At 41.7% G+C, this 16,286-nt stretch overlaps 1 protein-coding gene across 1 annotated transcript in view; it reads right to left on the bottom strand.

Annotated features, from left to right (window-relative positions):
- The window catches only part of RP1 (RP1 axonemal microtubule associated), a 41,611-nt gene that overhangs the window by 7,970 nt on the left and 17,355 nt on the right, over positions 1 to 16,286 (bottom strand). The window contains exon 2 of the mRNA XM_059043535.2: positions 604 to 1,236. Within this exon, the coding sequence (XP_058899518.1) occupies positions 604 to 1,224 (621 nt within the window). The 5' untranslated portion in view covers positions 1,225 to 1,236. The remainder of the gene's footprint in view (positions 1 to 603; positions 1,237 to 16,286) is intronic.

Below are 16,286 nucleotides of genomic sequence, written 5' to 3'. Positions count from 1 at the left end.
TGAGTTTGTAACTGATTAACTCAACAGCCTCCTGGGTTTGAAAGTGATAATCACTCACCACTCGCTGGGCACCAAATGACGTATACAAAATACCGAAGAACCAAAGGGGAGGGGGGAAGGGGGTGTCAGACCAACACCCGTCTTCAGCCCACAGCTGACACAGGCCGACCGGTCTTCTGCCATCATAACCAAAGAAACCTTTAAAGGGTACACAGTACTGCCCCTGTCCTCCCCACCCAAGCATCCAGCTGGGAAAGAGCCTGACGGACACACCAGGACCGGGAAAGTGACACACAGGTCACAGGAAAAGGCTTTCTGTACCCAACAGAATGTCACTATTGGCCACGCCTTTTCAAGAAATATCGTCGAAACAGATTCTGTGCCAACACATTCTCTAACAAGAGGCTCAGGGAACTGAGTGTGCGAGGGAAAAAAAAAAGAGCCCCACGGGACCCACGCCTTGTTGCACTGACCCACAAACGAAGAACAGCCACCGGGGGGAGCCAGCACCCTCCCATGAGCAGGGAGCACGCACGCACACGGACAGGCGCGGGAAAAGCCTTCCTTCCCCGGGGCCGCCATTACGTCCCTCACGATGCTCACCTTCCTTCCGTCCGTGGCGTAGAGCTTGGTCACCGGGCGCTGCATGACTTCCGTCAGGTGCTGCAGAAAGACCTCAAAGCTCTGCGTGACCCTCCTGCTCAGGAAAACCGCACGCCTGGTCTTCGGGTCGCCATTCCTGAAAACCACCAGCCGCCGCGGCGCGCGCAGCATGCCGGGAACGGCGGAAGCGGCGGCGGCGCGTGCGCACTGCGCGTGCGCGCTGAGGGCCCGGCTGCTGAGCCAGGGCCGCGGGCGCCGGCGGGCCTTATCCAGGTCTACCGGCTGCATCTTCCTGCCGTGGGAGCACAGGTACGACTGGCCGTCCTCTAGCTCCTCCAGGCGCGTGATGCTGTGCCTTCCTCGGGGGGTACTGATGTTCCTCACCCCGAAGGGTAGGGGCACCTTCCCCGACAAGTTATCCAGCAGAGCATCCAATGTCTTGAAAGAACGAGGGTTCAGCACCACCCGGACGCCGCCAAATTGCGGGTCTCCGCTCTTGTAGAAGCTGATCCTTTTGGCCACGACAGGCTGAGTGACGCCCAACTGGCGAGGAGAAGGAACCTGACCTTCAGAAGAAATCCGACGAAGCATGGAAAAACTGGTGGAAGGAGTTTCACTCATTTTGGTTGAGACCTGGAGAGGGAAGGAAATTATTCATCTTCACACTGTGAAGAATAAGTGCTAATGCTAAAGCCAGCTACCGATAGCTGTTCCTTGAATTTCATTCATTCATTCATTCATTCATTATACCTACCTATTTTGAAAGATAACTTTCGGGGCTTAAAATAAGACATAAAAGCAGCAGTTAAGTAAGGGTATTTATAATTGAAACATTAAAAACAACCTAAAGACACTAATAAGGTAGTTAAATCATGATGTATACACCCATGGAAAATTATGAGCCGTTGAACATGGCTTTATTTATTGGCATAGAAAAATGGTCATGACCTATTTATTACTAAGTGAAAAAGCAGCTTATAGAATACACATGCTATGCCATTGCCAATGTGTACAATATTTATTATACTAGAAGAAGAAAGTCTGAAGTATATACACCCCATTGTTGATGGTGGTTAACTCTGATGGCAGAGCTATGGATAGTGTTTGTACTTTTTTTAAAAAATTATTTTTATTTATTTAGGGCTGTGTTGGGTCTTCGTTTCTGTGCGAGGGCTTTCTCTAGTTGTGGCTAGCGGGGGCCACTCTTCATCGCGGTGCGCAGGCCTCTCACCGTCGCGGCCTCTCTTGTTGCGGAGCACAGGCTCCAGACGCGCAGGCTCAGTAGTTGTGGCTCACGGGCCCAGTTGCCCCGCAGCATGTGGGATCTTCCCGGACCAGGGCTGGAACCCGTGTCCCCTGCATTGGCAGGCGGATTCTTAACCACTGCGCCACCAGGGAAGCCCAATGTTTGTGCTTTTTATACATTGCCAAATTTTGTGAATCTTTAAAATTAGCAGGTATTATTAAACAGTTAAAAAATCAGAAACCGTCATCCAATGAGAAAAGAGAGTTTTGCAACTGATCGATTTAGCTCTGCATGTCCTGGCAGTTAAAGAAAAGGGAGAAAACAGGAAAAGTTTATAAAGTTCAAATTGTCTGTTGGATGGAATCAAATGAACTCAACTAGAGGAAATTGGCTCCTGATATTAAATTATAGAAGGAATGTATCATATATATCCTTAAATAAGGGCCATGTTAAAGTAGTGTAAGATGTTTCCATTACAGATTGTAGAACATGCAGGTAAATTATCTAACACACTACTAATCTTACTTTGGGAAACGCTGCTCTAAACAAATATTTTTAGAATGAATGACATTACTGTGGGCTGCTTAAAATGGTGCAATCTGGTTACTGCCCCCTGTAGTGGTTCTAAAGTGAGCACTTCAGGAGGGAATTGAAGAGCCATTTTCACCAATCACTGAGGTTTTTCTCTTCCACTTTCCAAATGAAGCCAGAGGCTGACTGACAAGTGAGCAGCTTGTGGGAGCGTTTATCTGATGCTGGGCTTGTTTTTCATTGGTAGCACAGTGTGGCTATTTTCTCTTGTTTTAAATCAATGTAATTATTGGTGTCTTTTGACAGAGTAAGAATGCCCTGCAGCCTTGAAGACAAATTCAACAAACTAAATAAATATGATCAGTATTACAGAGATGAACAAGGCATGTCTGTCATTATAAATCAGCTATAAATCTGGCCCAGATCACCTAGTTATATGTTTGCAAGCTGTTGTCTAAGACTCTTCATTTATCTCCAATACGATTTACAAGTCTCATTTATATGTAACTTAGGACACTGCATTCAGAGATGGGCCTAGAAATTAGATGTGTCTCCCCTTCTCTCTTCCCAAGCAGTTTAAAGTAACGATAACACTTAAGACACTAAAGGCAGCTGTAGCAGGCATGTGCATCAGGAGCTCGGGAATCCAGCTTTGCAGTGGAGTCAGCAAAACCTCAATCTCCCCTCATCCTCAGCTGATAACCTGTGCTGTGCCCTGAATCTCCAGGCCCTCACCAGCTGTGAAAGGGATGAACTCCTTCAGTATTTAAACAAGACTTCAGAACTCTTTGCCTCTAACTACTTTTTAGGTTGGTTTGCTTAGTATTTATTTGAAAATATTTTACATGAATAATGTTTGAGACACATTTTTCACCTAATTTTGGAAATTACATTGATCTATATGTAAGTGCATAGTGAGGCTTTTAATTCCAGTCATTTTCTGCCCGGATCTCACTATTTGTGGAGAGCTGTTGACCTGGTCGTCACGTTGAGAACACAGTTATGTGAGCTGATATGCTAAGGGTTTTGTTTTGGGGGTTTTTTTGGTTTTGAATTCTTCGTTTGGGGCTAAAATAAGAGGAGATTTTGTGCTGGGACCAGAAAGGAGACCATGGAAGATAGGGTCAACTGGAGGGAAGGAACGGCCCCCATTGTCCCTATCCCACGGCTGCCCAGTGCTGATCATTGGGTTTGAACCTGACGCACGAAGGGGAGAAGCTAAAGTTACCGCATCCTGGGAAGATGCCGTACGCCCAGCAGGGGAGCATTTACAGAACAAGCACCCGCAGCAGGGTAGTTGCCAGGCACCTTGATGAGGAAGCTATAGCAAAAGCAAAGTGAAAATGCAAGTTCCTCTGGTTGCACGTAAGAGGATCTCTGGGAACTCCCAGGAGTCCCTGGGGGAAGTTTGGGAGAGTGGTGAGATTTTGCACACATGTGGGTAAGGTTTAAGAGCCTATGGTGAGGTGGGCGTTGCACAGAGCATGGTGAAGAGTCAGTATTACGGGTGAATAAAAGGATCTCTGTGCATACAGTGCACAGTAGCATCACTGCGGAACTGAGTGCAAAGTTGATTCGTTCCAGAGGGAGTGTTTCAGCCTTTGCCTTGAGACCATCACATGTATGTCCTTCAGTGTCCACGGGAAAATCGGAGTAATTCAGTAGCACCATTGAGGAAGAGTCACAGTATCATGCAAACATCAAGGAGAGATGCTGAAGGTGGGAAGAGGTGGCGGTCTCCAGAGGAAGAGCAGTGTACAGCTGAGATGCCAGAGGCACGGAGTGGGGGCATGCCCTCCAGGGAGAAGGCAGGGACTAGCGCAGCCCAGACGCGGGTCAGTCAGCCTTGACAGGAGGGTGTCCGCTTTTGTGAAACAGAGCTACCAGCCTCCACAACTTTTGGCTACCCTGTCTTAGTTGTGCACCTTTCGAAATCAGCTTTAAAGACTAATCGGAATTATTTGGATGGAAATTTTTTTAATGTTTCTTTACATACATTTTCGATAACAAGGTTTATTCTTTGCCCTCTGAAATCGGATAATGCAGTAGGATACTTAGGGGCTACGTAGGGAACAAAAAAACTGAGTACTTAATTAAAGTGGTCTAATCCTTCTCCCAGCAGGTTATGCCGAGGGAGGAGAGGTGGAGGTGGACTGAGGGAAACGAGGAAGCTAGGATCTTAAGGCCCTCTACCTTCCTCACCACTGACTGCCCTAGAGGTGGCAAAGGACCCAGTTAACAGTCTCTTGCCTCCAGCCCAAATTATATTGAAATCTTCTTCTAATGGCCTGACGCTGGCTATGGATATCTTCCCCACTTCTCTGCAAGCTCTTCATTGCCTACAGTCAGACCACGGACCTGTCATGGATACTTGCATTGCTTTTTAACATAAAGCGGATTTTTTTTTTTTAACACCCTTGGTTTCACTAGGTTCAACCATCGTTATGCTGATCCGTGCCTTCATTGGTGTGAATCATCTGTGCTGCTCAGAGCTAAATAGTTGCCTCTACCAAGAGGGCTGTACCTTCTCTCCACTACTCACTTGACAAAACAGATGATGGATTCACAAGATGCAGGTGCATCATGTCCTAATTATATTTTTAATTTACTTTGCTAGCATGTAGTACGAATTCAAGCAATTCAGAAAGAAAAATGAAGTAGAAAACAAAACATAAGAGAGGTATATTCATAATGTTCTATAGCAATTAAGAGATCTGATGCTGCGAGAAAAAGTAGTTCATCTCACAGGTCATGACGCTGTGGGGTGGCCTTGGGGGTGAGGGTGCAGAGAGAAGCACGCGGCAGCCACAGCACTGCCGAAGCACAAGCAGCTTCCTCCTTTTGAAGGTACTGATTGCACAGATTGCTATAAAGAGTTAATAGAGCTTTTTTTTTTTTTTTTTTTTCTGATATGCGGGCCTCTCACTGTTGTGGCCTCTCCCGTTGCAGAGCACAGGCTCCGGACGCGCAGGCTCAGCGGCCATGGCTCACGGGCCCAGCCGCTCCGCGGCATGTGGGATCTTCCCGGACCGGGACACGAACCCATGTCCCCTGCATCGGCAGGCGGATTCTCAACCACTGCGCCACCAGGGAAGCCCAATAGAGCTTTTATAATCAGAAGAAAACAAAACTTTACCCATGTGTTAATACACTCGAATTGCTTGATTTCCTGATACTGAAGTTCCCTCCTACTTTAATATCAGCATATTGTGAAGGTTTCTTGCATATTTGGGTAAAGATAATATTAGCAGTATTTATTGTTTTTCTAATGGTTACATACAGAACACAAATATGTAGGCTAGATATGTAAAATAAAGTACGACTGGCTAAAATAGATTATTTTCAAAATAAAGATTTTAAATAGTTTTATACTTACCAGAACTTGAAGCTTCCCTTATAAAGGAAAAGATGGGTTAAGTTGTTTGAATAATTCCCATAAATGTTACCGGATATGTAACCTTCTTGTTTCGTGCAAGGAAACTAATGTCTTTGGATTTATTCTTAGTGTATCCACTCAGGGATTGAGTACAGCCAATTAATTTAATCCGAGGTGATGCTAATCACCAGACAGAATTCACCTTAAAGGGACCATAGCCAGAAACAAGCCAGTTCCCGGCATGCTTCACAGTTCTGAAATCTTCCTAATTAGTTGCCCTTGCATTGCTCCTTGCTTACCTAGTATCATTCTCAGGAGAAAATACTTCGCCAATTCATAAGCATTTCCCTCCCAGACAGCCTTAAGTCCTCATTCATTTTTATTAAAGAGAAAAAGTTGTTATGCTGCTAAAAATGACATTTTGTCATTCTTTGATAAGCAAGTCTGAGTCAGTATTTACTCATGGTAGTCATTAAAAAGAAAAGGACCTAAGCCTTTTGCTTTTGTTTTGTTTTGTTTTGTTGCTTTACTTTTAAAACTCTAGGTGTTTTTTTTTAATTGGAGTATAATTGCCTTACGATGTTGTGTTAGTTTCTGCTGTACAATGAACTGAATCAGCTATACGTATACATATTTCCTCCCTCTTGGGCCTCCCTTCTCCCCTCAATCCCACCGATCTAGGTCATCACAGAGCACCAAGCTGAGCTCTCTGTGCTATATAGCAGGTTCCCACTAGCTATCTATTTTACACATGGTAGTGTATTTATGTCAAACCTAATCTCCCAATTCATCCCACCCTCCCCTTCCCCACCACCATGTCCACACATCCATTCTCTACATCTGCATTTCTAATCCTACCCTGAAAATAGGTTCATGTGTACCATTTGTTTAGATTCCACATATATGCATTAATATATATTTGTTTTTCTCTTTCTGATTTACTTCACTCTGTATGACAGACTCTAGATCCATCCACATCTCTACAAATGACCCAATTTCGTTCCTTTTTATTGCTGAGTAACATTCCACTGTGTGTGTGTATGTGTGTGTGTGACACACACACTCCACTTCAGACTATACTACAAAGCTACAGTTATCAAGACAGTATGGTACTGGCACAAAAACAGAAATGTAGATCAATGGTACAGTATAGAAAGCTCAGAGATAAACCCACATACCTTGGGTCACCTAATCTATGACAAAGGAGGCAAGAATATACAGTCTCTTCAATAACAGACTGGACATCCACATGTAAAATAATGAAATTAGAATACTACCTAACAGGACTTCCCTAGTGGCACAGTGGTTAAGAATCCGCCTGCCAATGCAGGGGACACGGGTTTGAGCCCTGGTCCTGGAAGGTCCCACATGCCACGAAGCAACTAAGCCTGTGTGCCACAACTACTGAGCCTGCTTTCTAGAGCCCATGAGCCACAACTACTGAAGCCCGTGCGCCTAGAGACTGTGCTCTGCAACAAGAGAAGCCACCACAATGAAAAGCCCGCACGCAGCAATGAAGAGTAGCCCCCACTCGCCACAACTAGACAAAGCCAAGGCGTAGCAATGAAGACCCAATGCAGCCCAAAATAAATAACTTTATATAAACTAAAAAGATTACTACATAACACCATACACAAAAATAAACTCAAAATGGATTAAAGACCTAAATGTAAGACCGGACACTATGAAACTCTTAGCGGAAAACATAGGAAAAACACTCTTTGACATAAATCACAGCAAGGTCTTTTATTACCCACCTCCTAGAGTAATGAAAATAAAAACAAAAATAACCAAATGGGACCTACTTAAACTTTAAAGCTTTTGCACAGCAAAGGAAACCATAAACAAGACAAAAAGACAGCCCTCAGAATGGGAGAAAATATTTGCAAATGAAGCAACGGGCAAAGGATTAATCTCCAAAATATACAAACAACCTTTGTTTTTAATGTAAGCACTCTTGCTTAGTATGGTATCAATGTAGTTCTATGAAAATGGCTGTAAATGTAACAATTTGGGTACTCAGCATAACGGGACACATGAGAGAGGCACCACCCAGAAATGATGTGACACTTCTGCACACACAGCTCTCCCACCGCTCTGCTTAATCATCATGGGGTTTGAACGTGTTTCAGGGCTTTGTCCCACATGCAGTCCCCAGATGACACGCACTGCCTCTGATGGCTACCCATAGCCTAATCTGATTTGAAGATACCTCACCTAATCAGATTTAGCAGGCTTCCCGCCTCAGCTCTGAACCGCAAAGACAAGGCCCTCTGGGAAAGAAGGACCAGGTTAACACTTGCGCTGCCAGACATTGCCTCCAAACAGATCACAAAAGGAAAAAGATTATAAAGCTGCACGGTTCGCCTTGTAAATGCTGCTTTTGTAACAAGTGACCAATTAAAAAGTAAAACGAGTAAGAAAGGGAGGGAGGGAAGAAGGGAGGGAGGGCAGAGAGAGAGAGGCACTGAGTGAAGGAAGGAAAGACAGAGGGAAGGAAGGGAGGGGGGTAGGTAAGAGAAACAGTAGTGTTTAACTTGATACAGACCTCCATTTATAACCATCACCATCACACAAAGACAGGGCAGTCATTAAAGAAATGCAGGTTTACAGGGTAGCAAGAGGCATGAATGGCATTATTACCAGCTCAAAATTGAAGTGTCGATTTTTAAAGTTTGGAGTTTGATATAATCTGCTCTTAAATAGCTAAGGACTAATGAATCCTATAATCCACGTCGGATAAACAATTCACATCCATTGGTTCTATTTCAACAATGAAGGAATTTCAACTAAAGGAACTCCTTTGGGGCACTTACAGAAAAAGTGAAATTTCATACATGTAAGTCAGCATGAAGGGGCCCTCCCTTTCCAAGCATCTCCCCTAACACACGTTCCACTCCCATGACTCCAGTCAGGAACGGGGACCAATACACCTGTTGCCCAATCACGCCACCATGCTGTCTTCCCGGCATCCCTTGTCTCTGGCAGATGCCACTGCAGGAAGTCTAAACCATTGCTTCTCAAGCTTGATCATGCACACAGATCACCTGGGGATCTCTGTTCCATTCTGTCTGGTCACCACCGACCAAGGAGCCAGACCACGGGGAGCCAGTGCACAGAGGTTAAGCATATGTGCTCTAAAGTCAGGCCTCAGTTCAAATCCTGTCTCCTCCTTCCAGGTCATTCACTTAATTTCTCTGTGACTGTTTCCCTGGCCGTAAAATAGCGGGAAACACCCACCTTCTAGGCTCATTGTGAAGACTAAAATATATATTGCATGTTAGGCAAAGTGCCTAATGTCCTAATGTGTTCAATAGATGTAAATTATTATTTTGCCATGTCAGTATTCTTTTAAAACACTTCCATTGTTCTCACATGCTTTAGTAAATACTCCCACATCCTACTGTACCACACCGTTCGTGGTCTGACTCCAGCTTACTTTTCCAATTTCATCTCATGTGTCTTACTCAACAGTGTGAATCACTTGACATTTCTTAAATGTGGTTCCACACTTCTGCACACATTGTATCTTTTACTCGGTATGCCTTCTCTAGCCCTAACCCCCTGCCCTACATTACCGTCCACCTTTCCATCCCTTCCTTCAATAGTCAGCTCATCTCAGGAACCTTTCTTGCACCCTTGCCTTCCCACTACGCAAGCATTCTCTGCTGAATAGATACCCTCCACTGTGCTCACTTATCTGTATAAATATATACTCTCTCACACTTGTCACCACACTGCCGTTGGTGGCTTCTTAGTCAATATGCTCATTAAGCACCAGAAGTGTAACTCATTTGTTCCCTCAGAATTTCTAGAAAACAGCTCAGTGCCTCATACACACCAGACACTCAATAAGTATCTGCGAAAGGAATGATCCTCTGCTTGGGTTTGATGTAGTGTGTTATAGAGATATATATGCCTGAAGAACCCTGCCTCATTTTAACTGCTAGAATGTACCTCTCTAGGCAGATCCAAGGAGCCCAGGGAAGGGCTCAGATTTCCTCAGGAAGCATAATCATTTGGAGCAGTTATTATGGAACATGCCCTTTGTCATTCACATCCAACCCACATGGAGCTCTGTGTAAGGTCCATTCTGATGAAGTTAAATTACTAGATGTTAAACCTGGATGGTCTCTACCCTGGAAACAACTTCCCACACTACTGATCTCCTGGACTTTGAAACAGGCATCTGTCATAGTTCAGGCTGCTGTAACAATACCACGAAGCGGGTGGTTTAAACAACAGACATCATTTCTCACAGTTCTGGAGGCTGGGGAGTCCAAGATCAAAGCGTCAGTCAAAGTGGTTCCTGGTGAACCTTCTCTTTGGCATATCTGAATTGCAGCATCACTCCTCTTGTGCTTTGGGGCCATTATTAAGTAAAATAAGGGTCAGCTGAACACAAGCACCGTGATACCATGCCAGTCAACCTGCTAACCAAGCAACTGCTAAGTGACTAATGGGTGGGACACACAGGACAGAGGGATGATTCATGTCTCAGGTGGGGTGGAGCTGATGGTGTGAGATTTCATCACGTTACTCAGAATGGTGCACAATTCATAACTTATGGATTCTTTATCTCTGGAATCTGAACAAGAGAAAAAAATAATTTTTTTATAATTAACAGAGCCTGAGGGACCTCTAGGACTATAACAGAAGAGCTAACATTTGGGTCATCAAGAGTTGCAGAAGAATTTAAAAAAAAGGAAATCCTACAAGGACTCAGAAGCAAAAAATATACAAATCAATTTTCACTGCAGAGTAAAGGAGCTGTTACAGTGGAGGATTAATTATTGGACTGAATGTCAATATTATGACATAGTATGAGTGTGTTTCATGTTTGGTAATTGCAATCATTGTTGCTTTTGTTGTGGTCATCCATTTAAAATTCTTGGTGTCAGTTTATCTCTTGTAAAAATAAAATACAGTGTGTGTGTGTGTGAAAAAAAAAAAAAAGAGTTGCAGAAGAAAAAGAGAAAGTAGGTGGGGCTGAAAAAATATATTCCCAGAAATAACGGCTGAAAATTTCCCATATCTTGCAACAGAAAAACTATGATACAAGAAGCTGATTGAATCCCAAAGACAATAAACTCAAAGAAATTCATGCTAAGATGCATCATAATCAAACTTCAGAAAACTAAAGACAAAGAAAAAATTTTGAAAGCCACCAGAGATGACATATTACGTAGAAGACAAAAACAATTTGAATGACAGTAGATTTCTCATCAGAAACCACAGAGGCCAGAAGGAAGTTACAACCATTTTTCAAATACTAAAATGAAAGCTGTGTCAACTAGAGTTCTATACCCAGTGAAAATATCCTTAAGGAACGAAGAGTAACCCAAACATGCTCAGATGAAGGAAAGCTAAGAGAATTTGTCACCAGCAGACTTACTCTGAAAGAATTTATAAAGAAAGTTAACTAAGAAAAAGGAAATTATGAAAAGAGGAATCTTGGAATATCAGGAAGGAAGAAAGAATAACAGAAACACCATAAATGTGAATAAATACAATAGACTTGCCTTTTCTGGAATTTTCTAAATTTTGGTTGACAATTGAGGCAAAAAGCATAATACTGCCTTACATGGTTCTCGATGTATATAAAGGAACTATTAAAACAAATATAAATGGGGGAGGTTAAGGGGAGCTAAGTTTTCTACACTTAAACTGGTAAAATGTCTACATCAGTAAACTGATAATTATGTATGTACAGTGTAACACCTAGAGCTACCACCAACATCCACAAAGAGATATGCTCAAAAACAATATAGAAAAAGCAAAATGAAACTCTAGAAACCATTCATGTATCCCACAGGAAGGCGTGAAATAGAAAACAGGGAAATGAAAAAACAAAGAGAACAAAAAATAAAAAATAATGTGGCAGACTGAAGCCCAAAGGTATCAGTAATTAGTTTGAAGGTAAGTGGCCTCACATACTGTATGATTTTGTTTATATAACATTTTTTTAAATGACGAGATTACAGAACAGATTGGTGGTCGTCAGGGTCAGGGATGGTGTGGGAGAACGGTGGGTGTGGTGACTGAACAGTTCTGTGCCTTGATCGTGGCGCGGTTACACATGTGATGAAAGGACAGAGAACCAGACACACACATTTCCATCAACCCAAAAGGACACTCTGTCCCCATTTGCAGTCATTTCTCATTTCCACCCATACCCCAAAGCAGCCACTAATCTACTTTCTGTCTCTGCAGATTTGCCTGTTCTGGACATTTCATATAAATGGAATCATACAATATGGAGTCTTTTCTGTCTGGCTTTGTTTTTTATCAATAGCATGATGTTTTTGAGGCTCATCTATGTTTTAGCATATATCAGTACATTGTTTCTTTTTATTGCCGAGTGGTGGTGTGGTGTATGAATATACCATATTTTGTTTATCCATTCACCAATTGATGGACACTTAGGTTTTATTACTAATCCTGTAAAGCAAGCAGTCACATCAATTTTTAATGTGCTCCATACAACACAACAGGCATAGGCCTTCGTCTGGAAATAACTGCTAATGAGAAATACACAGGAACTAAATGACATGGGAGCCATAATTCCCAGTGCTGTAGCAGACTCACATTCCAGCTTCTAAAATTTATAGAGAAGAACTGAACTGATACCAAATTCCATGTATAAACAGGCATCTATTTATCTACCCATCTAGCAGTGCTGTAGTAACAAGAACAATAATAGTAACAACAATAATAATAATAAAGTGTATTGATTACTTTGTGCCAGGAACCATGCTTAATGCTTTAACAAAATTATTTCATTCAATCCTCACAACAACGCTGTGAGGTATGTACTATTACTATCCCTGTTTTCCAGCTAGGAATACCAGGGTCAAGGAAGGAATCGTATTTTACCAAAGGACACACAATTAGTAAATAGGGAAACCTCTTAGCCACTTTGCAGTAATGTCCTCTATCTAATGTTAAGGTCTATATGTGTGTTGAGGGCATACTGTGGAGGATCAAGAACACCTGGCTAAGATAAAAAGGAATGAAATCACGCCATTTGCAGCAACACGGATGGACCTAAAGATGATCATACTAAGTGAAGTAGGTCAGACAGAGAAAGACAAATACCACATGATATCACTTATACGTGGAATCTAAAATATGATACAAATGAACTTATCTATGAAACAGAAACAAGACTCACAGACGTAGAGAACAGACTCATGGTTGCCAAGGGGGAGGGGTAGGGTGGGGGAGGGATGGAGTGGGAGTTTGGGATAAGCAGATGCAAACTATTACATATAGGATGGATAAACAACAAGGTCTTACTGTACAACACAGGGAACTCTATTCAATATCCTGTGATAAATCAAAGAATATGAAAAAGAATGTATATGTGTGTGTGTGTGTGTGTGTATAACTGAATCACTTTGCTGTACAGCAGAAATTAACACAACATTGTAAATCAATTATAACTGAATAAAATAAAATGTTTTAAATGCCTGGCTAAGGAGTTTTGATTCTATTCTGTAGAACATGGAAATGCACTGAAGACTTTTGAGCATGGAAATGACAACATCAGAACCCAACATTTCACTGACATTGCTAAGTCAGATGATTTGGAGGAAGGAGGCTGTGGTGACAGAAACTGGGGAGGTGGCCCTAAAAATAGTTAAATCAAGAGCTCCTGAGGGTCTGACTTAGAGTAATGAGAATAGAAATAGAAAGGAAGGAAATTATTTCCAAAAATTTCAGAGGTAGACCCAAAATAACATAACAATAGGTCGATTGTGGAAGGCAAGGAGAAAGGTAATTTATTTAATCCTTTAAATGAATAATCTACTGTATCTAAAGAAGCCAGTACAGAGCATAGTTCAGCAAAAGTTGTGTGAAGCAGGCAGAGCAAAGATGACAACAAGAGTTGGCTTTTTATCAAGTATTTGCTGTATCCTCGTTTAAGTGGGTAACTCAAGTTTTTCAAGCCTGGAAAAAACTGTAGTGTCGATAACAACAATAAATCTACGTAAGAGGAGAGACTGTTAAGTCAGGAATTGTCTAAATCCATTCCATTTCATTTTTTTTTAAACACACTTAATTTGAGGTCACAGAAATGGTCCAGGTAGTGATGTCCAAAAAGCAGTTATTAATATGACATTCAAGATTGGGAGAGAGATCAGAAGAAGAGAGATTTTAGAGGCATTCAAGTAGGGGCTGTAATTTGTGTCTCGGGATCACTGAGAGAAATAATTGTGAAAGTGGTGAGTATTATTAATGTAATGAAACGAGCAAACTCCAGAAGTTATACAGTATTTACAGTTGTGATATGGACAGAGCCCATGATGGACTTGATAGTCTAAGTTATGGTGAGATAACAAAAAGACTCCAAATTCACAGTGGAATTTCACATTTCCATCATTGGCTGACCAGATGAAACTGATCTAGATGTACCATAAATTAAAATTCAAAATGATCCTGATTAAAACGTCTTCAAGCCTATTATAGTCTTACAGAGAAATAGTATTTTTGAAGCAGAATTCTATATATTCCAAGAATTTCTTAAACTATACTAACTTGAAGTTTATCATTTCTGAGACTAATATTTATTTTTAATTCAGGACAAATTAATGAGTTACGATGTCTTGGTCAGAATTTGATAAGTACTATTTACTAAATGAAAGACTGAAAAAAAATGGGTTGCTCTAAAAAATTTGCCTGTCAGGGATAAATCACCTTTTCCATAAAATCTTCAAGAGTGTTCAAAGCACTGTAAAGGGGTATATTTTACTCTACCAAAAAAGGAATAACTTCATTATTAGTGAAAGAAAATGCAGCTATCATCAAAATGTACATAACCAAGCTAAGGTTAGAGACAAGTCAATCCAAAAAACTTATTCCTAAATATCTTGACAGAACAAAAGGCAAAACCTCTGCTTAGAAAAATCAGGTAAGCAGATCCTCAGTTTACACTTTGCTCTCTCAGCTGATAAGCAGTTCTTGGGATTTCACATCAATGATTGGAAACAGCCAGTTTAAAAAAAGCGATTTGGGGTAAATATCCCCGTGGTGTGTTCTTAGCACGCTGCCACAGGGAAGTATTTATATGCTCGAAGATTCCAACTTGCTACAAGAGATGAAAGTGGAAATTTTCATTCTGTCCGTGTGATTAGATTAAGTTGTTATTTTAAAAGAACAACTGCCTGTGGAAAGATCTTTTATTTCTTAGGGGACATAGACATTCCTGAATAAAACTGCACTATGCAAAAGGATTTACTTATTTTAAGATAGATGCTGGTTATTTTCTAAAAGTGAGAAAAACACCTTGAAATTCTTTTCGACTGACTTGACATTTTTACCTTAAAAAGGAAGTCATTTGGACAGTCTCTCCAAATAGCAGTTTCATGCTAATCCTTATCCATCGGGAGCTTTCCCTTCCTGCTAAAGAAAATTTTTTTTAAATCTCAAACATGGTCTTTTCAATTCGTTCTAAAAATGGAAATTTCTGATTTCTAGTTTAAATTCTTAGCACGTGTACTTTTTTAGTGACGAGCGGTTGACTTACCATACTTACTTCAGAGCTACGACATAATGATGATTCAGCATTTTTAGGGGCTGCACACCATGTCAAGTTATTATAAAATACTGACAATATTTTCTTTTCTGTACATTACATCCCTGGGACTTATTTATCTTATAACTGGTAGTTTGTACCTTCACCTATTCTGTTCCTCTCCTCACCTCTCTCTCCTTTGGCGGCTACTAGATTGTTCTCTATATCTCTGAGTCTGTTTCTGTTTTGTTACATTTGCTCATTTGTTTGTTTTTGTTTCTTTAGATTCCACATATAAGTAAAAACATACATCTTCAATTAACAACTTGCATAATACTTGCAGTGGCCCTTTATTTGGCTTCGAATTCTGTGTTTCTCAGTTCTTTCCATCCTAGTACCTCTAAGGAAAGGGGAGGATGAATACGTAATCGTAGACTGGAGTTTTAATCAAAGTTTGAAACTGAAATTTCAATGTTGCCTGAAAAACAGCATGACAATTTTGTATTGTAAGTTTGTAATGTTTCGTTCTAAAAATGGTTCAAGTTTTTTTTCATCAAATAAATTGAGATGTATCAGAATTGTCCCCCATGGCTGTTCAGAATCTCCCTCTAAGCACAGCAGCAAAGGATATGTTTCTAACAAAAAGCGCAACACTTGTGTAAGTACAAAGAAGGCAGGCGGGTGGGGCTACCAGGCCCCGCCTGACCTGACTCGGTCTGGCTGCCACGCTGAGGTCCAGCAAAGTGCAGACTCAGCTTCCCCAGGCTGACCCTCCATGGTCTCATCCTCTCTAGAGGATTAAGAATGGCTGAGTGCCTGCTCAGCGACAGGGCCCTGAACTTCAGCCTTCCCTGTGGGCCAGACTGTGTTTCAATCTGCTGTTCTTGACCTTGGTCTATGCTCCCCTTCTCTGGGGCAAAAAGACTGCAGTGGATCCCACTGATTGGACAGAGATGGCCCTTGCCTTGCAGCCCGGTCCGATCCCCTGCCTGCTATAAATTCCACTGATGAGA

The sequence above is a fragment of the Kogia breviceps genome, chromosome 17 (assembly GCF_026419965.1).
Source record: "Kogia breviceps isolate mKogBre1 chromosome 17, mKogBre1 haplotype 1, whole genome shotgun sequence".
Lineage (NCBI taxonomy): Eukaryota > Metazoa > Chordata > Mammalia > Artiodactyla > Physeteridae > Kogia > Kogia breviceps.
Note: the sequence above shows the minus strand (reverse complement) of the source record. Positions and strands in the feature narration are given on the sequence as shown.